The 24,606-nt window shown below is 49.3% G+C and overlaps 6 protein-coding genes across 6 annotated transcripts; 4 read left to right on the top strand and 2 right to left on the bottom strand.

Annotated features, from left to right (window-relative positions):
• Nucleotides 1-32: 32 nt before the first annotated feature.
• PFICI_02184 (uncharacterized protein) lies at nt 33-3,864 on the top strand (the record flags this gene model as incomplete). The annotated part of the gene is made up of 7 exons (XM_007830765.1): nt 33-519; nt 588-962; nt 1,020-1,583; nt 1,636-1,741; nt 1,795-2,049; nt 2,099-2,526; nt 2,585-3,864. The coding sequence occupies 7 exons, from the start codon at nt 33-35 to the stop codon at nt 3,862-3,864; spliced, it is 3,495 nt and encodes a 1,164-aa protein (XP_007828956.1).
• A 110-nt stretch (nt 3,865-3,974) lies between these two features.
• PFICI_02185 (uncharacterized protein) lies at nt 3,975-7,967 on the bottom strand (the record flags this gene model as incomplete). The annotated part of the gene is made up of 12 exons (XM_007830766.1): nt 3,975-4,013; nt 4,074-4,175; nt 4,232-4,382; nt 4,456-4,641; nt 4,696-5,572; nt 5,664-5,842; nt 5,899-5,929; nt 5,983-6,112; nt 6,181-6,250; nt 6,304-6,414; nt 6,466-7,052; nt 7,104-7,967. The coding sequence occupies 12 exons, from the start codon at nt 7,965-7,967 to the stop codon at nt 3,975-3,977; spliced, it is 3,327 nt and encodes a 1,108-aa protein (XP_007828957.1).
• Nucleotides 7,968-9,627: 1,660 nt separating this feature from the next.
• PFICI_02186 (uncharacterized protein) lies at nt 9,628-10,602 on the top strand (the record flags this gene model as incomplete). The annotated part of the gene is made up of 1 exon (XM_007830767.1): nt 9,628-10,602. The coding sequence occupies one exon, from the start codon at nt 9,628-9,630 to the stop codon at nt 10,600-10,602; it is 975 nt and encodes a 324-aa protein (XP_007828958.1).
• A 1,497-nt stretch (nt 10,603-12,099) lies between these two features.
• PFICI_02187 (uncharacterized protein) lies at nt 12,100-14,117 on the top strand (the record flags this gene model as incomplete). The annotated part of the gene is made up of 8 exons (XM_007830768.1): nt 12,100-12,357; nt 12,413-12,530; nt 12,587-12,741; nt 12,794-12,850; nt 12,912-13,004; nt 13,062-13,404; nt 13,476-13,641; nt 13,700-14,117. The coding sequence occupies 8 exons, from the start codon at nt 12,100-12,102 to the stop codon at nt 14,115-14,117; spliced, it is 1,608 nt and encodes a 535-aa protein (XP_007828959.1).
• Nucleotides 14,118-14,814: 697 nt separating this feature from the next.
• Nucleotides 14,815-15,537, top strand: PFICI_02188 (uncharacterized protein; the record flags this gene model as incomplete). Its single annotated transcript, XM_007830769.1, has 1 exon — nt 14,815-15,537. One exon carries the CDS (start codon nt 14,815-14,817, stop codon nt 15,535-15,537), a length of 723 nt encoding a protein of 240 aa, XP_007828960.1.
• Nucleotides 15,538-16,317: 780 nt separating this feature from the next.
• PFICI_02189 (uncharacterized protein) lies at nt 16,318-24,450 on the bottom strand (the record flags this gene model as incomplete). Its single annotated transcript, XM_007830770.1, has 3 exons — nt 16,318-22,107; nt 22,158-24,235; nt 24,315-24,450. The coding sequence occupies 3 exons, from the start codon at nt 24,448-24,450 to the stop codon at nt 16,318-16,320; spliced, it is 8,004 nt and encodes a 2,667-aa protein (XP_007828961.1).
• Between the last annotated feature and the right edge of the window lie 156 nt (nt 24,451-24,606).

The raw sequence follows: 24,606 nt of genomic DNA on the forward strand, positions 1-24,606 counted from the left end.
CTAGTTGCTAACACCACTACACTGCAATCAAAATGCCTGATCCCATCAATGATGCATTCGAGAGAGCGAAACGCGAATTCAAGGACGAATTGAACGATGAGGAGCTGTACCGTGAGATACTACAGACAACGTCCATTGACCAAGTCTACGATGCGACAGATAAGCTCCAGGCGGAACAGCTAAAGACGGGTCACCTACGCCACCTAGCCAAAATCGAGCCCTACCTTGTTCGCCTAAGCGACTACTCCAAAGCAGTAGAGACTTTTGTTCAGGTCAAACCAGACATTTTGGCCTTGATATGGGGCCCGATTGTATTGCTATTGCAATGGGCCAGCGCACTGAAGACGTCGTTCGACGCAATCATAAACACGACAGAGGAAATTGGGCTCGCATTGCCAGAATTCCAGCAGGCCGGGCAGCTCTTTGGGGACAAGGAACAAGTCAAGGATGTGCTGCTGCTTTTCTTCCATGACATACTTGAGTTTTATCGCTTGGCTTTTCGTTTCTTTCGACTTACACGTAAGTAAAACTAGATTGATACCTCGAAGCGGACTTCCTTGACGATCACTGCGATTAACCCTGCACAGGTTGGAAATATCTCTTCGAATCGCTATGGCCAAAGCACCGCGATAAAATAAAGAAACTAGTTTCCATAATCGAGCGGCATAGGCTCATGATGCGAGATAAAGTCCTTTTCGAACACATCTTGCAGGAACATGAGGCCCGACGCCGTGATCTCGACTACTACGAGGCCAAGGAGAATGACGAACGACGGAAGGAGTACAACACAATCATGACAAGAATAGCTCCTCAAAAGTATCACACCAAACTCAGCACTGTCCGCAGCCAAGTATGCAAAGGAAGCGGGGACTGGCTGCTAAGGGACTCAACCTTTGCCACCTGGTTAGACCCTGCTGATAAGACCAGCAGGCTCTTATGGCTTCAAGGCATCCCGGGTGCAGGTATGCTGTGTTCTCAAGTGCTCCGGCTGTTTTGATCCAACCATTGACTGAACTTAGGCAAAACATCATTGTCAACTGTCATCGTAGACAAGACAAGGACTCTTGGTCGAGTCGCTTTTGCGTTCGTGAGCTATACCGCATCTGAAACGACGTCTGCATTGTCCATCATCCACTCCCTGATATTTCAAGTGGTGGCAGACGATCCGGATTTACAGACAATACTCTGTGAAAGTAGCCGAGAGAACTTTGAGGATAGCCATGATGCAGCACTCGAAATCTGGAACTCGATCCTTTTGGCATGTTCGGGGCCTGTATATGTCATTATTGACGGGTTAGATGAGATTGATGAGCTTCATCGTGACGAATTTACTGAAGACATCCTGAAATCCTTGGAGGCTTGCGACAACTTGATGGTATGTTTGAGTAGTAGGCCTGAAAGTGACCTGCAGAATTTGTTGGGCCGAAAATCAGCAAACATTCGAGTCAATGAAAGAAACACCGAAAGCATTGCACAATTCGTTCACTATTGGACGAAAGATTGGTTCCGAAGATGTGGCATATATGATGAATCAAGGAAGCACATTGAGGGATGGCTCGCGCCACTGGCAATCAAAGCCAAAGGTGAATATAACCACCATCAAAGCAACTTCAATAGTAACTGACCGCCAGGTAGGCATGTTTCTGTACGTCAAGGTTGTTTTGGAAAGCATTGAGTATATGGACAACATGGTACAAATTGGCAAGGAACTTCAAGTTCTCCCTGAGAACCTGGACGCTGCGTGAGCTACCTATCTTCCTGTTTTTGAGACTTCAACAGGGCTAACTAGCGCAGTTATGCTAGAGTTCTTGGGCGCATCAATAGTTCACCAGCCTTTACGAGAGAAAAGGCAAGAAATCTCCTTGGCTGGATTGCCTGCTCTCCTGTTGCAATGAGAGTGCAAGAGATCCAGCAAGCGCTCTCTATCAACTTGGCCGACAGAGATGGATACAGTCAACCTTTCGGCAGACTTGATGTCCGAAGGCTTTGTGGACCCATTGTGGATGTTGCCGATGACTATGTTCAATTTGTTCATTTCACGGTCAAAGAGTAAGGGCCCTGGAATTGCCAAGCTAATAGTTCACTGACCAGTTCGCAGATATTTATTCAGTCCAAAAATAGAAGGCTTCATCAACGTTCAAGATTCCACATTGAGCCTGACACTCAAATGTATCGCGTATCTTTGTCAAAGTCATCACGACTCCAAGCTACCTACTGAGTCCATCTCCAAAGGGGTGCTTGCAGGAATTTATGTCTTACATGATTACGCGGTTTCGAATTGGCTGCGACTCATAGAGCAATACCTTCAACAGGGCTCAAAACGTTCAGTCCCAGATATCCTGGCATCTTTTCTGGAAAGACTGATCTCTGAAAGAATCAATGACAACTACGAAGGAGAAAACAACGATCGAATGGAGGTGAAATTAGGAGACATGCGTGAAAAGCTACCAGATATCTACGCAACATTGTCCGACGTGGCCCACTTTCGTCACATCTGTTCATCATCGCAGCACCGCATTGAACGAGGTAAGGATCCTGATCATTTAGAAAAGTCGTTCCGAGACGCTGACTCTGATAATGCTAGGGGCAACATGGACAAGAGGCGACCCTTTGACGCTCTCTGAAACTTTGGTTTCGATTCGCAATGCGATTGACTCGTCGCTCAAATGTGACATCGCGATAATTGAACATAATCAGGGCTGTCCTTGCAGCCTCGTTCGAAGACATTACGGAGAGAAACCTTACAAGTGTCGTTTCACGCATTGCACCTTTCGATACGAGGGTTTCGCAAGCCAGAATGAGCGGCGCTACCACGAACGCAACCACGACCGTCCATGGAAATGCAACATCCCAACCTGCGAGTATGCAGAGGGTGGCTTCCTCTCTAGAAAAATGCGAGACAACCACCTGGATCAATTTCATCAGGCAAAAAAGGACAGTACACATGACTTGTCCATTGATCAAATCGATAGGGCGGAGTTAGAGCTCATGTGGGCCGACTTGATCAAAGCGAATGACTCCGATGCCGCAGAGTCTCTGCGAGAAACTTTCAAAAAACTGAAACCAGATACTGCAAAGTCGCTCTCTAGACTAGCTGTCAATATCGGAACATCGAAATTCCTTGAAAGTTTCTTGAGAATTCAGAATAATCGCGATCCGGACTTCGATAACCCCATTCGTGTAATGCTAAAGGAAGCTGCCAAGAACAGAAATGCCGAGAGCTTCAAGATTGTTCTCAATGCGGCCACCCAAATCCGGCTCACCAAAGAAACGCACGAGATATGCTGCCATGCGCTCGGCGAAGTCCTAGAATCGGAGTCCATTGAGATTTACGAAGCTTTTGAAACGGCTGCGCATTTCGAAAAGGATGTCTTGTCATCGTTGAAAACAACCTCGAGAAACTATGCCTTTACTAATTTTACTTCTTACGGGATGAACATTTGCAGGGAGAATCAGCGGCGGCAACGACTTCTTTTGAGACTCTGGAGGAGTGTAGATTTGATTGGAAATCTCGATGCAAACGATCTGAATGCTACCTTAGGGAAGGTTGCCAAACGGTGTCAATCTGTGCTACTCGCTGAATACCTTTTACAAGGCGGGGCTGATGTGAATTACCAAGCGCTGCCAACCTCCCTAACATATCTTCATCGGGTAGCCAAACTTTCATCAGCAGAGGCAGCCAACTTCATGCGACTTCTTCTGCTAAATGGGGCCGATCCAGAGAAAACAAGCTCAACAGCAAAATTACCAGTCAGAGACGAGAAAGGCGCAAAGCAGATATCCAAATGGATAGGGATATCGTGGGATGAGCTGGTAGAACAAAGCAAGGCGGCACGAACTTCAAGTCAGGAAATTGCACAATAGGCACATATGGTTGATAAAGCTGTTATGAAATTCGAATCTGCATGTCGGGAACTGCCACTGGCAACTAGTTGTGATGGGAAACATGATCATTCCTATCATACAGCACACATTCATGTTTTCGGCGCGTCTTGCAAGCAAGCCTGGAACTTCTGTGAACTATGTCAACAACACAGGGCCATGTGATAAGAGGTCAAGTATAGACAACTTACTTTCCACCGCTCAATTTTCAGGTCTGTAAAGTCTCCCGAGGCAGAATTATTGATGGCATGGCTGATTAAATGTAGTTTTTCCATTTGAATTTCTCTGATATACTTTAACACAAGTCAGTTAAAAGTACGGTCATTGTTGTTTCTATAATTTGATGTACCATCTCGATAGACCTTGGAACGATATAACGGATGATCGTCACAATCTGAGTTTGCCCTATGCGATGAACTCTGTCCACCGCTTGAGCTTCCATCATGGGATTCCAGTTAGGCTCCATGAGGTGAACGTTCGTTGCGGCTGCCAGGTTTATACTGTAGGCAATCATTTTAGCCAGATATCGCTAGGCGACAAGGGAAAAGCTTCGTAGATCTGAAGAGAACTCACCCCTCACCACAGCTGCCAGTTGTTGCAAGCATAACGGTGCATTTCAGTGACTCATTGAACTGTTTCAGGGCTTCGCCTCTAGCGTCTAGACTTGTCTGGCCGTCAATTCTTCGAAATGAAATGCCTTCGGTAACAAAGGCTGCCTCCAATAAATCCAGCATCTTGCTCCAGCAGCTGAATACGACGCTATATAGGTATGATCAGCCACTATTCAAATTGTCTTTATGGGGTTGGCCAAACCTTTTGTGCGGTTTTCCCGAAATTGCGCTTGACTGTTCTTCACGGATGTTTCTGATGAGTGCAGCTACTTTCACAGAGGGTCTTGTACCCCCCTTCTCAATCTGCAACGACGAAGCATTTCGTAGAGAAATTCCCTGCGATTTAATGGATCGGTCTGAATCCTGTGATTCAATCACATCGTCTTCTTCAGATTGGCGACAGGTCGGACATGCCAGGCGAGTAGTTCGAATCTTCGGGTTGGTGGATTCAGTGTTTGTGTTCAGTGCGCATTCGAGCATGTCTCCGCACTCTTCACAGTAATCTTGATTTCTCAAGACAAGGCTGGCATCTAGCTGCCGGTCTTCCCGAGAACTCCACATCTTGAGGGCGGTATCAGGCAATAGATCCTTTCCATGATTGCAGATTAACCGTAGCGAGCTCATCAATGCCAATATATTTGTCCCTTTTGACCCCTTCGATTCCAGGGAAGTCTTTGACCCATGATGAACCTTCGCAGCAATTTCGGCAGTCATCTTCTTGAAGAATTCGTACAACAACTGGTCTGTACCAGAAAGCGGAGTGTACTCAATCTTTTCGATGACCTCGGGAAGCGTAAGCGACACAGATGATGAAAGCTTGGTCCTTCGTATGCACGTTGCATTTACCAGACTTTTGATTTTTTCCACGTGGCGTGGCCCCTGCTGGGTGAAAGGAGAAACTATCCAAAAACCAAATGAAGACTTTTCTTGGAAAGGGTCTACACCAAGAAAGGTGAGCAGAGCACCATAGTCGTCCAAGGAGTTATGAATAGGTGTGCCAGTGATGCACCAACGGTAAAATGACTTTAATGCACAAACTGCTTGGAAATTCTTGGTCGTGCGGTTGCGGATGTGATGAGCTAACTCTTGTCAGCAATCTTTGCCAAGTCATTGTCGCTACCCTCAACTCCCAATGGCACAAGGGTCGGGTGAGCCGGAAGTTGGACAGACCTTCATCTAAAATAACGCGAAGCCATTTATGGGTGAACAAAGGCCCTTGATTCTCGTAATCAGATCTCAATGTCTCATAGGTGGTGATGACAACATCATGATGCACCGGGATGGATCGCAATTGTTTTCGGCTAGAACCATAGTAGCGCGTTGACTTGAGGCAACCAGTATGGATATGACTGGTATCGTTAGTGAGGACCCTATATGAGATGGGTGAGGGAATGCCTAGTCGTACTCGGCGATTTGCTTTTCCCATCCTGGAAGGGCTACAAAAATTTTTTAGAGATATGACAAGCAGTCAAATTGATTGGTGACGAACTGGACTTGGGAGTGATTATCAAGGTAGAGGTGTACCTTGCTGCCTCTGAAGCCGGAGTGTCTTGAACTATGGCATCGAGGGACGAGCATATGAGCCCCAAGGTAGTCAATGTTTTGCCGAGCCCCATGTCCTATTACAACTGTCAGTGGATCACACTAACAATGTTAATAGCCTGAAAAAAAAAAAAAAAAAGCTTACGTCTGCAAGAACACCACCACGTATCGGACATGGATTGTCCCGTCTCTCGCCAGTGATAATGTGACGGTATCTAGAGAATTGGTCAGATACATAGAGGCTTGGATCAAGATCAAGCGAACATACTTTCCAAGGCATGCTTCGTCGGTGACTGGTATCCAAAGTGAGGGAAATCTGGTTTCATTCGCGCCGCCTTGCTCTCTGTCAATCATCATTGCCATCGCGGTTTGTTGATGTCTGCTCGATCAGCCACTATCAATGTGCAAATGGCATGTCCAACACACATACCTCAACAATGGTGTTCTCAATCGATTGCTGGGTTCCACATTAATCCCCAAAGTACTTTTGTCTATATCACTCGAATCAAAGATTTGCTGTAGTCGGCCCATCGCCAATTCAGTCAAGTTGCTTTGTTTTTCAGTACCGCTTGTCTCAAAAGTCAATTTTTCTAATCTTGGCATCTCCGATCCTGGTCGCAATAGGTAATGCGGATTGTGATAATCAAGATGACTGGGGCACTCTGATTCGTATGGTGGCTGCAGAAACAAATCCGAATCTGACAAGGCACGTCCAACTGCAATTTTGTCCGCGGCCAAACCAAATACGACTAATCGTAGTTCGCAGTCGGAGGAGTAAGATCCATTCTTTTTGCTGGCCGTTTTCTTAGGTGAGGCACCAGGTTGGATCAAGATTCCTCGATAGCAGATTGTAAAATCGCTCGAGAGCTTGCGCAGGACCGTCTGGGATAGCATGCCAGCATAAGCTCCAGAATCTTTGAAAGAAAATTTCAAAATGTTTCCAAAAGGGATGATGTCAACTTCTGAGGTTTTTGTAATCTCAGCATCGGGCAGGGAAGAAATCGAGGTAATAACGATCTATATGTACTTGTGTTAGTCCATGATGATACGAGAGCAGGCACGACTTACAACTCCAAAACAAGTATCACAATCGTCGATTCGACTACCCAGCTTCGTGGGAGTTTCCTTATTACTTTCAACCACTGCGACAGCCGCTTGAGCAGAATCAATGTCTCGATCAGACGGAGAGGTGGCGGTAGATGTAGCAATGTTCGACGCAGAGTGATCAGGAATTGTATCGGGCGGCTGTTGATCCGATGCACATTCAGGGCTGCCTTCCCAAACTTGGATGGATGGCTTGGACTCGTGGTCCTCAAAAGGCCCCATCGTTGTTGGATCCAAGGTTTTCAAGCTGGCTGAGTCCGCAATGTCTGCGCCAGGAAATGGCCCGAATGCTGCTGCATCCCAGGACTCGGAGAAAGCTAGCTGACTTGCGCCAAATAGGTGGTCCAAGCCATCATAGTTTGTACTCTGAAGGAGACAGGAAGGAGATTCCGCGCTGCCAAAGTCGAAAGTGCTGGGAGTGAGGCCTGAATTTTCTTCACTTGTCAATTGAGGTACGGGAGGGAAGAATGCCCCAATGTCGTATCCATCGTACCACGACGGCGTTTCATGTGCATCTTGTGCTATGCCGTTGCCTTGATTCCAATTTATAACAGAAGAATCCCAACTATTCGTTTGTAGTGTTAGGTGATCATCAAGCATTCCATAATTCATCGAGTTGCTATCGATTGACCAGAATTCCGGGATGCTTTGAGGGAAATTGGGCGGGATGACTTCTGAGGTTGCAGCGCTTGCTTGTGGAAATTCTGGTGACATGCACAGCCTTTTGTTGGTTTGCGCATTGTTGGCACCATCCTCTGCGATTTGTCGTTTTTGATTATTGGCTGTTGATTCATGACACGAAGAGAAATCGACACCCTCCATCCTCATCGTTGAAGCAGGTAAAGTCAAAACAAAGGACAAAGAAGATGAAGTATCGCACGCGTTCATGATGTAGGGAGATGAGCAGATTTGATGCATGCCCGACGATCACAGTGCCGTTGCTGCGTGGAAGAGAATGGGCGGTGCTGGGGCTGAGCTTGCATTGCACCACACACGAGGCACTCTGGTTGCACAGCGCATCAGAAGGGCTTGTCTCAACATTGGGCAAATGACCTGAAATTTCTCCTTTGATCTCTCATACCTGTTATCTGCCCGCTCAAACGCTCTTCCACCGAGAAAATTGCAAATTGTGTGAAAATAGCAGCTTCGCAAGCATAACTGCCTAGACAACAAAATTATGTGCACACAAAGTTTTCATGCGGCCAACAAACTGAAGACGCTGTACCCAAGTCATCACGCCCGCCGCTGGTGTGTTTCTTGTACAGCTCATCGCAGTGCAGCACTGCCTGCATGTCAGGTGGCCAGTGATTGGCGGTTCAGCGCTGTCTGTCGGATTGCCCTAAGCACTATCCTGTCCGCACGGCAGACGTTTGCTCATGGTTTTTGGAACATCATCAGGTACAACTAAGCGCGATTCAAGACCAACGAACCGGCGGCCTAATTTTCCATGCTGAGCAGAGCAGTAAATTATTCGAATGTAGGTATGTACGTGCGACTGCTGCTGGTATGCTCGCGTCGAAGTAGGCTTTTCATCGAGTATAGCATGGCGTCGCGTGGAGTCTAAAGTGGGAGGCGGGGAAGGGGAAAGGGTCACGACGTGAAAGGCTTAGATCGTGGCTACGCGACCGAGAGAGAGCAAATTGATGTGAGTAGCCAAGTGATCTCTACAATCATGTAGGTTTCGTGGTAGGCATGATCCAGCTGAGAAGGCGGACTCTGGAGTTTAGGTATCGGACTTAACAACCAACAAATACTCCGTGCAATTTGTATTCATCCGAGCTCCACATGCAAAGCTCTGATGCAGCCAATCAACATCCGATGCGAACTTCCGAACTTGCGAGGTCCTCAGAAGTAGCTGCCTAGTGGCCAATGAGGTTGCATAATTTGGTCTTGGTCGTGCCGTTTCTTGATACTCAGTATGAATCGATCGCTAGTAACACAAAGCTTTCGTTGATGATGCATCAAACGGCAAGTTGTTTGCGATCATGAAGCAGAGAAGAAAAACCGACTGTACACCACTACTGGAAGCATTGTGAATGTACCCTATTGTAAACCATTTCTTTTGCTAATAAAGCTAGTTCTTGGTAATACTAAGATTGAATCATAACATCGAGATTTTGAAACTATCGTCAGGTGGGCCCCTACCCGAAGGCTACTAAGCAAGCAGAGGAACAACAGGACTATTGACAAGGCCGAGAAATCCGAATATAGTTTTTGGATCCCATGAAGTACCTACTTGGGTAGATTCCGTGCCCTCACACTTGAGGTTGGTAATCAACTGGCCCATGCCTGTGCATGCTGTTCAATTTATTCACCTGCTAGTTGCCATTAGGCATACCCTGTTCTATGACTTTCTTCATATATAAAGGCATCCCATCACCCTCATGGCAGCTAATCTTAACTTCATCCTCCAAGATCGCAACCAATCTCCCTGAATTAACAAGTCTCTATCAATCCAAGCACTTCATCACCGAGAGACGTCCTCAAAATGTCCAACTTCAACATCAAGACCACCAGCGAAGAGGTTGTCGCAGCCTTTGGCGATCATGTCAAGGGAAAAACCTTTGTCTTGACCGGCGCTGCCCAGAACGGTCTCGGAGGCCATGCTGCTGTGACGCTTGCCCTGCGGGAGCCAGCCCACATCATCATTGCATCCAGGACAGAAGACAAAGTCAAGCCAATCCTATCAGAAATCGCAGTCATCGATAGTTCAATCAAGACCACCTTTGTTCAGCTCGATCTTACCGATCGCGACTCGGTGCGACAAGCTGCAGAGAAGATCCGCAATGTCGCACCCAAGATTGACGTACTGATCAACAATGCTGGCATCATGGCTGTTCAGGAATACTCCAAGGATAAGCACGGTGTTGAGTTGCAGCTATCCGCGAATTATCTGGGCCACTTCCTCTTTACAAACCTGCTCCTCCCAAATATTATTGCGGCAGGAGACGGCTCCCGAGTCGTCAATGTGGTCAGCATGGGCTACCGGGGGAGCCCCTTTCGGTTCGACGACTGGAACTTTTCCAATGGCAAGACCTATGACCCATGGACTGGATACGCGCAGGCAAAGACGGCCAGCATTCTATTTGCGTGGGCTTTGACAGAACGACTGCGGAGCCGTGGTGTCACTGCCACCTCTGTGCATCCCGGCATGATTTGGGGCACTCACCTCGGCGATCACCTCGACCCGACGACCGCTTACAATGACATTGCACCAACTGTGAAGAGAAATACGGGGCGTGATTGGGTTTGGACGGACCCCGAAGCTGCTCGTAGGACCATGACACAGGGCGCGGCCACGACACTTGTGGCTGCACTCAGTCCCGAAATTCCGGACAAGTCGCCGGCATACCTCGCCAACTGTCAGATACAAGAGGCTTGGGAGCATGCGACTGGTTATGACAAGGCAGACCGGCTTTGGAAGCTAAGCGAAGAGATATTGGGAGAGAAGTTCAACTATTAAGCAGTTAGAAATTGAGTTCATTAAATGTACAGTACCTGCCTGGTCGACTTATACATAACACTTATATTGCTAGATTCTTTTGGTGATATCTCTTGAGGAACACTGCCTAGAAGACCTCTTGTAAGGAAAGGAATCAATGCTGAGGCCAACATTCTCATTCTTGGTTGCGTCATCTGCTCGCTCGATGATAGTCTTGGAGGGGTCATCACATTCATGTGACCATGAGTTCTCAGCCAGTCGGCCAGATTGACCAAAGGGTATATCATGATACTCGTGTCATCGTCTCCAACTCTGCCATCTGCCAAGCGGATGCATGGCAAATAACAGCATCGAGTTATCAGATAACAGGGCAACAGCGCAGACGAGCAGCATGCCGGTTTTTGTTCCAACTACTGCCATCCGTCAATTTTACAAACTCGATAAGTTTTTCCATCCGTTGAGAAGCCACATTATTGGAGCATGAGCCAGTGCCGTGATTCGAACTGGTGCAGACGGCATGTCGAACATCCGTCGACCTATGGCGGAGTTGCAATGTGGTGTGCGAGTGCAGATGATAACGGACATTGTCGGCGAGACTTTTCCATCAAGTCTTGGTGGCAGCCTTGCAGTAAATGAGGTCCAGTGACTCGATATCGGGAACCGGATTGCCTCCATGCATGCCATGTGTTTCTATTCATGGTGGTCCAAGTCAACGCAACACAACCTCGCCGCAACCCTCGCCGAGACCACACGACATCATTGAAATGCCCCGATGTCTCGGTAGTCGCGGTTCAAATAAGAACAAGGGTGGCCGCGTATTGCTTCCGACATGGGAGGGGGCGAGCTCGAGTCTTCGGGTATGCAAGCCAAAGAACAGATGAATGCAGCCGCATGAGGAGAGAAAGAAGCAGAAAAAAACCGCTCAAGGATCCGGGACACATGGCGCGTGGTCACAGCAAATCCATGCCGCCGTTACTGGTTCATTTTCATCTCGTCTCGTCTCCCCCCGGTCACCAATCTGCAATAAAGTTGTGGAGACGAGCGCTTGCGCACGACGTTGCGTGTAGGCGCTCGACCACCCATCCGAGTCACCTTCCCGTCTCGGCATAGTCGAGATCAATACTTGGACGCGATCTTCGCTTATCCGCATACCTTACTCCACCAATGAGCCTCAATTCGAGATGTTCATTTGTAACGATTTCGTTATCTTGTCCATTTTGTTCATGGGCCATGGGACCACACGAGAAATCTCATCTCTTCAGGTCCTGCAGTCCTGGCAAAAAGGCCAAGACTATCCAGGGGTTCAAGGTCAACTCACCAGGGTTCTATCAGCATGACTACTGCACATCATGACGGGACGCAGCGCCTGGGCAGGTCCGTGGCGTCCGGGGCGACGTTGATCATTGATCATAAATACCTTGGGATCACTTGGCTTTGGGGCAGCGCGATTTAGCTCATTCTCTTGAGATTCCTTCGACTCTTCCACGTGGAGATTGTGCGAGCCTGCAAACGCCCAGCATGAGAACCTCAAGTGTCAACGCTCTGGCCTTGGCCATGAGCTGTATTCAGGGAGCCTATGGATTGCTTCCTCTCGTGAGCCAAGTTCCGCCCATGGGACTGACTGCGGACGAAGAAGCAACCTTGGTCGACGCAGCGGTGCCTCTTGTTGGCAATGGAACGTTCCTCCAACCCGTCGACCACAATGATCCTTCAAAGGGGACTTTCTCCATGTCCTACTGGTATAATGCTACCAATTGGGGTGGACCTGGTTCTCCTGTACGATACATGGAAACTTATCGTATCAATGAGGTTCAACTGACACTATCACCAGGTCGTTATCTTCACCCCTGGCGAGGCCGCAGCAGCAGCTTACACGGGTTATCTCACACCGCGTACTTTGACAAGCGCCATTGCTCAGGCAATCGACGGTGCAATCATTCTGATTGAACGTATGAAATCGACCAACATCTGTGATTACTGAGAATCAAGCTGATTTCCAATACAGACCGATACTGGGGCTCTTCCAGCCCGTGCCAGAACCAGACCACCACCTGCCTGCAAGATCTCACACTCCAACAAGCTGTAGACGACTTTGTCAACTTTGCACAGAATGCCCCTCTTCCATTTGATCCCAGCAACTCTACCAATGCTGATCAAGCAGTACGTGTTGAATATGTACGCCTCTCAAGAATGACCACTAACTATGGAACAGCCCTGGGTTTGGGTTGGTGGCTCTTACTCTGGCGCTCTCGCAGCATGGATTGAAAAGGTAACGACAAGAGCCAAATAATTCTTCGCATCCATCAACTTGAAAACTCACACTTCTGTAGCTGTCGCCTGGAACTTTCTGGGCTTACCACTCCACCAGCGGTCCCGTCGAGGCTGTTTACGATTACTGGGAGTACTTCTACCCCATTCAGCAGGTATGTGCGATCTTGGCAATACTCAAAACGCATGCTGGATATTAACCTGGCAACTAGGGAATGCCCAAGAACTGCAGTCTCGACTATGAGGCAATTATTGATTACGTCGACTCCGTCTTTATCAACGGCACGGAAGAGGAAAAGACGGCCCTCAAGCAGCAGTTCTTGCTTGAAGACTTGGAGCACGACGATGACGCTGCCATTGCCATCTCATCCCCGATCTGGGCATGGCAGAGCATCCAATTCTACTCTGGCTATTCGCAATTCTATCAGATGTGCGACGCCATCGAAGGCGCCAGCGGTAACCACAGCACGGGCAACTATAGCGATGCGGGCGTTGGTCTGGCCAAGGCACTGCCCAACTTTGCTGATTGGTTCACGGTCAACTACATTCCTGGTTGTAAGTATCAAATCTACCGATTCTTTCATGACCATGTTGTTCTCTCTGTATACTGATAACCGACTCAACAGATTGCGACTCGTACGGCTATGATGATTGGTCCGGAGAATACAATGTTCAGTGCTTTGACACTTACAACAGCTCCTGGGAGATCTTCCACGATTGGACACCCGACAATGTCGGAGACCGACCATGGATCTGGATGACGTGCAACGAGCCGTTCTTTTACTGGCAGACGTAAGTATTTGCCCTCGAGTTTCCTCTGGGAATGTATAACTGATCGTTTTTACTATAGCGGTGCGCCGGAGGGGACCCCCACAGTCATGACCCGCCTGGCCACGCCAGAGTACTACGACCGCCAGTGTGCCCTGTGGTTCCCGCCCGAGGGCAACAACACGTACCGCAGCGCTCTGGGTATCACGGAAGACTACGTCAACAACCGCACCGACGGCTGGTTCAACACTGATCTCCCGCGCTTGCTGTACGTCAACGGCGAGGTCGACCCCTGGCGTTCGGCTTCCGTGGCCTCCGAGTTCAGACCCGGTGGCCCCTTTAACGGTACCGATGAGACTCCCGCTATTCTCATCGCTGGCGGAAGACATTGCAACGATCTAATCATCACCAATAATGTCCATTTGCCTGTTGCAGCTGCGCAAGAGGCTGCCATTAGCCAGTTCAAGGAATGGGTCGGCGAGTTCGAAGAGTTCAAATAATCTCAAGGACTGGTTAGATGTTTCAGGGGCAGCAATTAAGATAGTAATGTAATAGCAATACAATGTCGACGCTCCATTATCATCTTCTTGGTCAGGATGTAAAAATTTCTGACTATTGCAGTGGCCATGAAGAATAAACTTGCAAGTACATAATATTGCTGATCATCGCGGCATCTTGTGGGGCGGCACGGCAAGTATAGCATTGCCTGGATCCTTGCATCATTGCGATTTCCACCACTAGCGCAGCACTAATGATACCATATCCGTTTCTGTACTCGACTATAACAGATTCACAAAGCTGGCGCAATATTTACGAGACTTGTGCTAGATACTGTTCGTTTGAGAAAATTGCAACATGATTTAGAGAGATACAGCATCTTACATTGCGTTTGAGCTCCATGGACTGTTGCTCATCCAAGTACGTGGTCGGTGGGAGGTCGTGTGGGTGACGTCATATCTGCGAAACTTGGAACTGGACTCCCCAAGTTTGGTAGAGCTTAACACAGCATGATCTCACCCCTCGGTGACTCGAGGCATCACATGCCACTTTTCCCCAAATAATTGATTAAATTTGTGCTGTTGCCTTCATCTTTGTTGGCCACTGAGCAGTGCTGCGTAATTTCACCCTAGAGGACATCGTAATTGTTCAGTTCCAGCTTGTGCCAACCATCGCCAGGAATTATCAATCAGGACTGAAATGGCAGAAGTCATGCATCCTCAAGATGTCGAGGCCGCCTGGTCATGGGAGCAATCCGAAAACGACAAACGGCTGAAATGGCTCGACGAGTTCCACCGTGCCAAAATGTCCGAGGCCGACGCAAGCATGGCCAAGCACCGCGTCTTTCACACCGACGCCATGAAGGAAGCCGACGAGCGCCTGGCCGCCGCCGAGGACCGGATCAAGCAACACCGCATCTGGCACGCAGAGGCCATGAAGGAGGCCGATGAGCGCCTCAACGCTCCCGACGACAGTATGAAGAAGCACCGCGTGTTTCACGCCGAGGCGATGAAGGAAGCAGACGAGAGACTCGCTGCCGCCGAGGATAGCATCCGCGAACACCGAAAATTCCATGCTCAAGCTATGAAAGAAGCTGACGAAAGGCTTGCCATGGCTGACGACAGCATGGTTGAGCACCGCAAATTCCACGAGCGCGCCATGAAGGAAGCAGACGATAGGTTAGCGGCCGCGGAGGAGAGTCTGGTAGAACATAGGAAGTTCCACGAACTGGCAATGAAAGAGGCGGATGAACGACTGGCTGCAGCAGATGACAGTATGGTTGAACACAGAAAGTTTCACGAAAAGGCAATGCGGGAAGCTGAGGAGCGTCTTGCCGATGCAGGGAATAGCATGGTGGAACATCGCAAATTCCACGAGGCCGCCATGAAAGAAGCTGATGAAAGATTGGCTCGTGGCGGGTGATATATTGGACAGTCCAAAACTCGTCAGCCACTGGAGCAGCCTTTTTCTGAATTCAGTGGTACTGCCGACTTGATCTTGTGCGCTTCTCAATAATGGCGGCGTCAATGTCGAGCGTACATCGAATCATATATGCGAAATGGCACTTTCGCAAAACAGGTACGACTTCTTCAGGATTGTTGTCAGAGGTTGCAGGCTGACGCGGGACAGTTTCTCATCTGTGCTGCCACTCAGATTGTTCACACTATTCAAGCTTTGGGCACCATCTTTACCGCCAGGCAAAGTGAAGAGCAAGTCGTGGGGGCCGGCTGTAGCTCTTAAATCTAGCAAACCACTGCCTTACGAAACCATCATGATCAACGGATTTCTAGATTTCCTTTCCTTAACCATAGGAAACACCACGTTTTTCCCTCTGTCAACCTAGAAATTCCCAACTTTATAATGATACCTCAAGCCGAAATTCGGAGAAAGGGCTGGCTTAATACTACGAACTCTTGACTACCCAGTTTACATGCCTGTCAGCCGATTCGTTGAAATGGAATGACGGGATGGTACGTGGCCGATCGGAGACATGTCACCTTGATTTTAATAGGTATTTAATACCGACTTTTTGTTTGTACACTTCTCGAGCGGGCGAGAGCTGGTCTCGATGCTGATGTGAGGTGCAAACCTTGTCATGAGAACAAACGGAGGCATAGCAGTAGAAAGATGTGGGCACAAAATGCCAAATCACTTTTGACTTTTCCTATCTTAATCTCGATGGTTCTTCTTTCAACAACGTTCTTAGTCTTGACTGAACACACCACCTCCAGTCTCAACTTGTCCAACACTCCAGATTTCTCTCTCGTCTTCAGCTTCATCGTTGCTGAGGCCTTCCATCTCGCGTCGTTCACGGGCCTGAGCTCCAAGTCTAAGAGCAACCCGCTTGAAGTAGTCTCCCATGCTTCTTCTGGTGTTGGGAGCCATCTCCTGGCCCGCGGGGCTTTGTACGAACTTCTCAATTACTTTTCCTTCCTCTGCAACGACATCGAAGAGCTCAATGAATGCTGCTTCAGCCGCAAACTTGACTGGAATGACAGGATCCCTTACTGACGCAAATATAGGACCAGCAAGCAATGGTAGGTGTGGGCGAACCAATTCCATGTTTTTGCGGCAGACAGTGCGTACGGCAACAAGAGCAAGACGACGGCTGTCGCCAGGATTTCCAGGAGCAATGATTGATGCCAAGGTTGAAAAGATGGGCTTAGCCTGCTCAAATGGAGGCGTTGCGGAGAGCAAGTACTTGCCCGTTGCCAGGATCGAATTGTCTGCAACGAACAGGTTCTTGTTCGACATGCCTTGGCAGAGCACATCTGGCAAGTCTTCGGCAAGCGGATTCTCCAAAAGAACCTCCTTGGACTCGACGAGAACAGCATTCAATGCAAGCACAGAAGATGTACTAAAATGCGTCGTGGTAACACGATTCTTCAAGAGTGAGGTTGCAATCTCTTCTGGTACGTTCTTGATCAGGGCGCTGAGGAGCTTGGCGTTGGTGATTGTCATTGCTGCATCCGACTCATCGGTTTCCATATCAATCAGGCCCAAGACTGCAGTACGTGAGCTTTCACCCATGTTGGCGCCGGCTTTGCTTATAACCTCGTACAAGGCCTTGAGCATGGCCGTCTTAACACCGGGATCAGTCGTCTTGGAACCAGTTACTAGCTCGGCGATGAGAGGATCGACACGAGGAGTAAATTTGATCAGAGTACCAAGAGCCTTAGCAGCACGAGATCTGAGCAGCTCGCTGGTCGTGTCTGCCAAAGATCGGGCAAAGGTACGTTGAAGTTGAGGCAAGAAAGGCTTGAGAGCCGCAGGCATCTTCTCCAAAAGGTGATTGAGAGTGAGGAGAATGGCTGCCTTGACGTCGGTCGACCTCTCGGAAACCACACGGATGAGGGGACCGGTGATCTGGGTGACGAACGGCTTGAGGGAGTTCTCGCTGGTGCGATCCACAATGTCGGAGATGGCAAGAGCTGCAGCGGTTCTTTGGTCGGGGGTTCCATTCATAAGACCCTGTAGGAAAATCGGCAGAATGGCGTTGATACCCTTGGGCAACTCGAAACCTGGCAGATGGTGGCCGGCGACACCAACTTGGAGAAGGGCCTGTCGTGTAGATGGTACCAAGGCTTCCATCTCTTCCTTCTTGAGCTTCTTTGTAAACGCACTCAGTGCTGTCCATGCTGCCTTCACAACATCCTTGTCTCTATCGTCAAAGGAGATCAACATTGAGCGGATGATGTCCTGGTTGTAACGCGAGTAGTCAACAGTGGACTGTTCAAAGAAGTAAGCCATGCGGTATGCAGTGTTGGCCCGCTTGCGGTGGTCTTCATGCTTGACAAGCTGCAAGAGCACATTCATGACTGCATTGAGACCATCGTACTCGTCGATGGATAGGATAACGGTGTCAAATGATGTTTCCAGGTCATTGCGCAATTCATCAGTCTCGCTATTGACAATGTTGTCCATGAGAGAGTTGATGATGTTTGGCAGCCGCCGGTTCATAGCCGGGCCGGCAACCTTGGATAGAGAAGCAAGAGCCTTGGCATTGAAGGCTGAAATGGGAGGCGCGATGAGAGTGGGGATGAGGTTTGGTAGAATGACGTTTGATCTGGTTGTCTCCGTGAGAAGAGTGAGCAAAGCAGATAGAGCGTTGTCAGCATCAGCGTCAGACCGCAAAAGGTTGAGCAAGTATGGCATAACTTGATCGACAGCACGCTTGCCGATGATCTGTTGGAGAGAGTCGAAAGCTTCGGCGGCAGCTTCTCTGACATCCTCGTCCGAGTCCGTGAGGGCAGTACGGACAACGGCAATGAGAGTTTTCTCGTGATCCTCCAATGCTTCATCAGACGCAGATGAGATGAGTTCCTTCAGAGCCAGGCAGATACCTTGTCTGGCATCCACGTCCGTTGAAGTCTGCAAACCTTCTTCCAGCGTAGGCAACAGGCTTGACAGAACGCCATCGCCAGCCTTCCTGATCAACTCGCCAAGCGCATTGCTGGCAATAACCTTGTGCTCCATGTTGGAGCTGCCCAGACGGCGAATGATGAGCTGCGTAAGTGTAGGAGTGAGTTCCTTGAGTGTTCGAGGAGATGCGACCAATGCCTTCCAAACACTGATAGCTGCTGATCTAACAGCACCAGAAGTATCGCAGCGACAAATGTACAGAGCAGAAAGGATCTTGTTTCGCTTCTCTTCGCCGAGAACCTCCCGGAGGGAGGCACCGGCCTCCTTGACCTGTTCTTCCTCGATATCGGCATCTTCCTTTCCGGTGATACCAGAAAGGTTGAAAAGTAGATCACCAACCAGCTCCACGGAACTGAGACGGATTCTGTAGCTGTCATCTGCAAGACCACGTTCAAGTTCAGGCAGTAGCAGGTCGACGGCTCTGGCTGCAAAGTTCTTGACCAAGAGACGACCAGCACGAAGAGCGGTTTCGCGAATAGATTCCACATCATCTGCAAGACCAGCCAGGATTGGAGGAATAATCTTACCAAGGTAGTTGGCAAAGCTATTACCAAAGCACACTGGCAAGAAGATGAAGAGGGACATGAAACCTTCTCTGACGGCAGACTTGGAACTTTCCACATTCTGGAGAATGGTGGGGAGGGTCTCTTCCAGCCTTGTAGTACCCAATCCAGCCAGTACTTCGGACAAAGCCTGGGCAGAACCAAGACGATCGCCCGCGCCAGTGTCCGACTTGAGAGTTTGCATGAGTCCAGGAATGAGATCCGGCAGAGCATCCTCGCCGAGCTTCTCCACCAAGGAACCCAGTGCACGGGAAGCAGTAGCACGAGTTGTGGGTACAGGATCGACAGCCGCAACCTTGAGGCCAGAAACAAGGACTGGCAAGTGGGCAATAAGATCCTTTCTCTCTGTGAGATGTGCCAGACTGCCAATAACTTGGGCGGCTTTTCGTTTAGTGTTGGATCTGTCATCAAGACCTCGCTGGAGGATTCTGGTAACCAGTGCCAGGGATGGAGCATCAAGGTAATGCACGAATTGCACCTTGATGAGTGAGTCCAGAGCATCGTCTGTGTATTTGGTGGGATCACTGAGGGCTTTGAGAAGGATATCTGCAAGACCTTTGATCTCGGGGTTGGTAATGACATCACCGAAGCGCTTCAAACTCTTGTTGGCTGCAGCTCTGACTTCTTTGTGACTGTCATTGAGAACGCCCGTCAAAGGTGGAATGATATCAGGCAGACTCTGAGCAAGTTGTTGAGGGTCCAAATAAGCCATGGCACCCAAAAGTTCGCAGGCACCCCGTTTGCTTCGCCACTGATCATCTTCAAGACCGTACAGCAAGGTTGGCAGAATTTGCTTAACACCGAAAGAGCTGAGCTTCGCAAAGCATGCCTTTGCTGCCGCAAGACAAGCGTCTCGTACATCAGCGTTGGTATCACCAAAGCCAGTCAAAAGTTGAGGAACGATCTGAATAATGTAAGGCTCAAAAAGACGGCCAAGAATCAAAGGCAGCAACTCAAATGCAAGGAATGCGCCTTCACGTTGCTGAGATTCCTTCTTGTTCTCCGTAGCACTCTTTAATGAGATGAGTATACGATATTCTCGCAGAACAGAGACACCTCGGCCAAGTACAAGACCAGCCAAGCCATAAGCAGCACCACGCTTTTCGGCATATTTCTTGGAGTTGAGCAAGCTGTCCATGACCTGTTCAAAATATTTGGATGATTTGTCGCCGCATGTGCGAACAAGTGGCGGCAGACATTCGGCAACCGCATACTGAACAGTCTCAGATGGTGTGCTCAGTGTAGCCAAGAGCCTCTCGATTACGACGGGAATCTTTGCATCGCCTGGCTTCAAGTGCCTGGCTAGAGCACCATAGATAACAATCACCGCTTCATTGACGCGGTCGCCAGCTTCCGAGCCCTTGTCGGGGGCTTCCAGTGTCTTTTCAAACATCTTCATAAGTTTGTCCACTAGTGCTCGGCCATGGACGTCTATGGCTGTAACCGCCGCATCAAGCATCTCGCTTCGAACGTCGGGGTTCTTGTCGCCCAGAGGACCCCTTTCAATGAGGAAGCTGAAGAATTCGTCCAGTTGGCTCTTTTCTAAATGAGGAGCCAAGTGCTTGAAAGCAGCCGCTATGCCGTGTCGTGCCTCCCAAGGATCTGCGAGATTGGACTTGAGAGGCATTCCATATCGATCTAATTCTTGCACACGGGGTTTGGCTAGCTCCACATAAGATGCCCGAAGCTTGGACAGCACATTGTCAATCGTTGCCGGATACGATTTGCAGGCTGCCGCGAGGGATCGGGCGGCAGCCCGTCGAAGTTGATGATCCCGGCTTTCGACGTAAGGAAGCATCCTTAGTGGAACTTCTTTGGACAGCTTGAACTCGTTCTCTTCCCAAACTTCCTTGGCAATCTCGGCATTCTCTTCGCTATCGTCATGGCAGGCTAGCCAGATTTCTTCTGAGAAATCGAGCTCAGTCAGGTCAACCTCTGCGCTGATGGCTTGCAGTACTGTTTCCCTAACGGCAGATTGCGGAACAATAGCACCCCTGACAAGAGTTGCAATTTCAGAGGTCGTTATATTGGGAGCTACACAACGAATCAAGTCATGGAAACAATCCTTGATGATCTTGTAGTGTTGGTTATAGTTCTGCATCGAGGTGATCAGAGCGGAGATGATATCAGCTCTAGGTAAGGCTTCATCGGAAGAGATGCCTGTGTGAAACGAGATCAACTCAATGGCCAGGACAACTTGGGCATCTTTCTCGTCTGCAGCAGCAGCGAAGCCACCTTGTCGAAGTATCAGGAAGATGAGAGACAAGATATACACGACGGAAATGGAGTCAAAAGGTCGCTGCTCTCCAGCGAATCGCAATTTATATAGCACTCGAGTGACAAGGTCTTCGAGGCCTTCCTCCAATAGGTTTTCAGGCAAGCCGGTAACACCCAATGCACGTAGAGTCGCGACGCCAATGAAAGGTCTGATGGCCCCGAGACGGTTGCTGACCTTGTCCGCACAGGCCAGGTAGGCTGTAGGTGCAACATCACCAGTGATCAGGCAAGCGCCTGCCTCCATGGCCTTCAGTAGAGCGTCCACAGATGGTCCCATCCACAGTTTTGCTTCGGTAGGAGGGCCGGTGACAAGACCTTGGATGATACCGATACCACGAAGTAGGCGTGCCTCGATTTGTTGCACAGACTTTCGAATCTCGGATTCCTTCTTGAGCTGTGCGTTGACTTTGGCCTGCTCATCAGCAGTAAGCTTCTTCTGAGTGCCCTTCTTCGCAGCTAACTGAGCCCGAAGTTCTTCTTCCCACTTGAGCGTGTCATAATCTTTTGTGTTCTTGTTTGGTAGTGATTGGGTGTTCTTTGCGAGGACGTCAATGAAAGCAGTCCCTTCTGCAGTGCGGAAGATGGCTGCTTCTACTGGGCCTACGTCCTGAAGATCTTTGGTATCAAGGTCTCGACGGATCATATCAATGACTTTGGGCGTCATGACCTCTGGAGAGACGAAAGCAAGATCTGCTGCTGCTTTGCAAGCTGCGGTCTTGACCAGTGTAACCTATTCACCAATCAGATGTGCTGTGCACTACATCATTCCTGAAAACTTACCTGTTCGAAAGTCGTCCTCTTGACGATTTCGTCGAGCAAGTCTTGTTCGTGTCTCAATGCTAGGCTCCCAGGATCCAAGCCAACTCGCAAGACTGTATCAATCCAACTAGACCTAGGAATGAGGTCTGGCCGAGACAGGACAAGCAATGAACACATTTGCTGCTCCAAGAGCTCAAGATCTTGCTCGGCGCCCATTCGTTCAAACTCCTCCTTATTGAGACAAATTGATCTTAGAGTGACATGGAGATGAGTCTTGTCGAATTTCGCAGAAGAGGCTATGCTGTCTTTATCTGCAGTCTCGATTGACTCGACCCACTGCCAAATTCCTGCGATCACAGCTTCCGCAATGATGGCAGGGTTCTTGGCATAAAGCTTGGATAATGTACCACACGCTTCCTTGCGAACATGAGATGGCACGGTGGGAGAGGAAGAGAGGTAAATAAATGCCTGCGACCAAGCTGATCTGACAGATGGTGTTGCCGCTGGTAGATCGACGACTGAGGCTGCCAGAGCACACAAAAACCACCTCAGATCGTCGTCGGTGGTCAACCGACCGTACACACGATGGTTCAAGAGGAATGAGGGCTTCGGGTCGTACACAAGTGTCTCCTTGGATACGGAAGCCTTCTTGAGGGCAGACTCGACGGTAGGAGTGTCGATTTGAGACAGGCTTTGGTAGGCCAGTGTGGCCAAGACATAGGCACCTGTAATCAGAGTGCTTTGCACCGCCGCTGGAGGGTTCTTCAAGATCTCCGCCCACGTATCACAAAGAGGAGAGACCACAGCGTCGGCAAATTTAGCCACATTGTCGGGTACAAACTCAGATGCAAACGTAGATAGAATATCACCAGTCTTCAGGATCCAAACACGACGAGTGTTGATCTTTTTGTCAGAGAGGCCCTTGGCATAGGCGTCAATGGCAGCTTTTGGCAATTCACTGCCTTGTTGCAGTTGATAGGAGACTGATTTACTAATAGTAGCAACCTCAGCCGCTAGGGCAGCTTCATTGCCCTCCTTCAAAGCAGTAGGCGGGAGAGCAGTGATTACTTTGTCGGCCATAGTGCTGGACAGCGGGATGCTTAGGAGCATGGAAGCATGGAGAAGGCGGTGGTCGGGCGAGGCCAATTTTCCAGATTTGAGAGGACCGAGTATTTCATCGGCGACTTTCTCCAAAATGCTGGTTTCTTGACTTTTGATCACAATGACCTTGAAAGTGTTCAAAACACTCTCACGGATTGCCGCGTTGCTTGATTTCGCGTTGGAGAGAAATGGTTTCATGAGATTGTTGGCAAGCACTGCTGACAGATCAATCTCGAGGGAGAGAGGCTTGACGATGGGTGGAACAATGTCTAGTACGACTTCGGGCGCTCGAAGTAAGCCTTTCTCTAGTGAGGGAACGATCTCTTTGGTGAGATCATCGGCTGTCACAAAGTCCGAGAAAAAGTCGCTCAAGCCATCCGTCACATGAGGTGCGGGAGCCGTCCGGGAGCCGATGATCTCTCGAGTGATATACGTGAAATAATCGGTCTTCTTGCTCGCAAAAGTTGATTTCGCCTGGTCGTGACGAGAGCACACTCCAGCGACAACGCCAAGCATGACGGCATTTTTAGCTGTAGGTTGGGCACCTTTTGCTGTAAGAGCCTGAATAGTCTCCTCCACTACCTTTGGCCGAAACTCCTTCTGCCAGAAAGCGGCTCGTAGGCCTCGGCGTGTGATGACTAGAGCGGAATGGCCAACGGAAGGCCTGGCGGGAGGTTGAAAACATCTCTCGAGGGCGGCGGCATTCGCGTGAATAATGTCCAAGCCGAACTTTTCATACAAGGGCGTGCCTGCCAAGCTCTTCAACAGCAGGCAACACCATTCCACCAAGACAAAGGCATTGTTGGCTGCAATGCCGGGTTTTTGTGACTCGAGACGAATGGCAGTGACAAACAGCCCGAGGATCTTAGGGTCATCAACGGTTGCGAATATGGATGTGATACACGATTCAACTGCCCGTCTAGAGGGTCGGTCTTGGTATAGAGGGTGAGTATCGAAGAGAAGCTTCAGAAGCTTGGGCACCGAGGTCTGATCAATCGCTGCGCAAAGCTTGGGTCAGCTTCCAGTATAACAAGCAATACACGGCGAGATGGTTGGGGATGCTGCAAATCAGCCTACTTTTACTATTGACCTTCTCATCAAGCGTCTTCAACTGCGCAATGCGTCGGCTGGTGGAGGCGGAACTGAGCTCGGTCTTGGTCGCCGTAAAGTCAATGGCCGTTTGGGTGGCACCATTTGCGCCCGCTTCAGACATTTTGATAGGTTGCAACTGGCACGTTGGCGCACATCATAGGAAGGGAGTGGTGGCAGAAAAAAATAAATTGAATTCTAGCGACCTCTTCCAGAAAATGTAAGCGTAGTTCCTTTCGAGGTTGCGCAAGCGCAGGTGCAAGGCAAAAGAACAAAACGA

Source organism: Pestalotiopsis fici (genome assembly GCF_000516985.1).
Source record: "Pestalotiopsis fici W106-1 unplaced genomic scaffold PFICI_Scf_2, whole genome shotgun sequence".
Taxonomy (NCBI): domain Eukaryota; kingdom Fungi; phylum Ascomycota; class Sordariomycetes; order Amphisphaeriales; family Sporocadaceae; genus Pestalotiopsis; species Pestalotiopsis fici.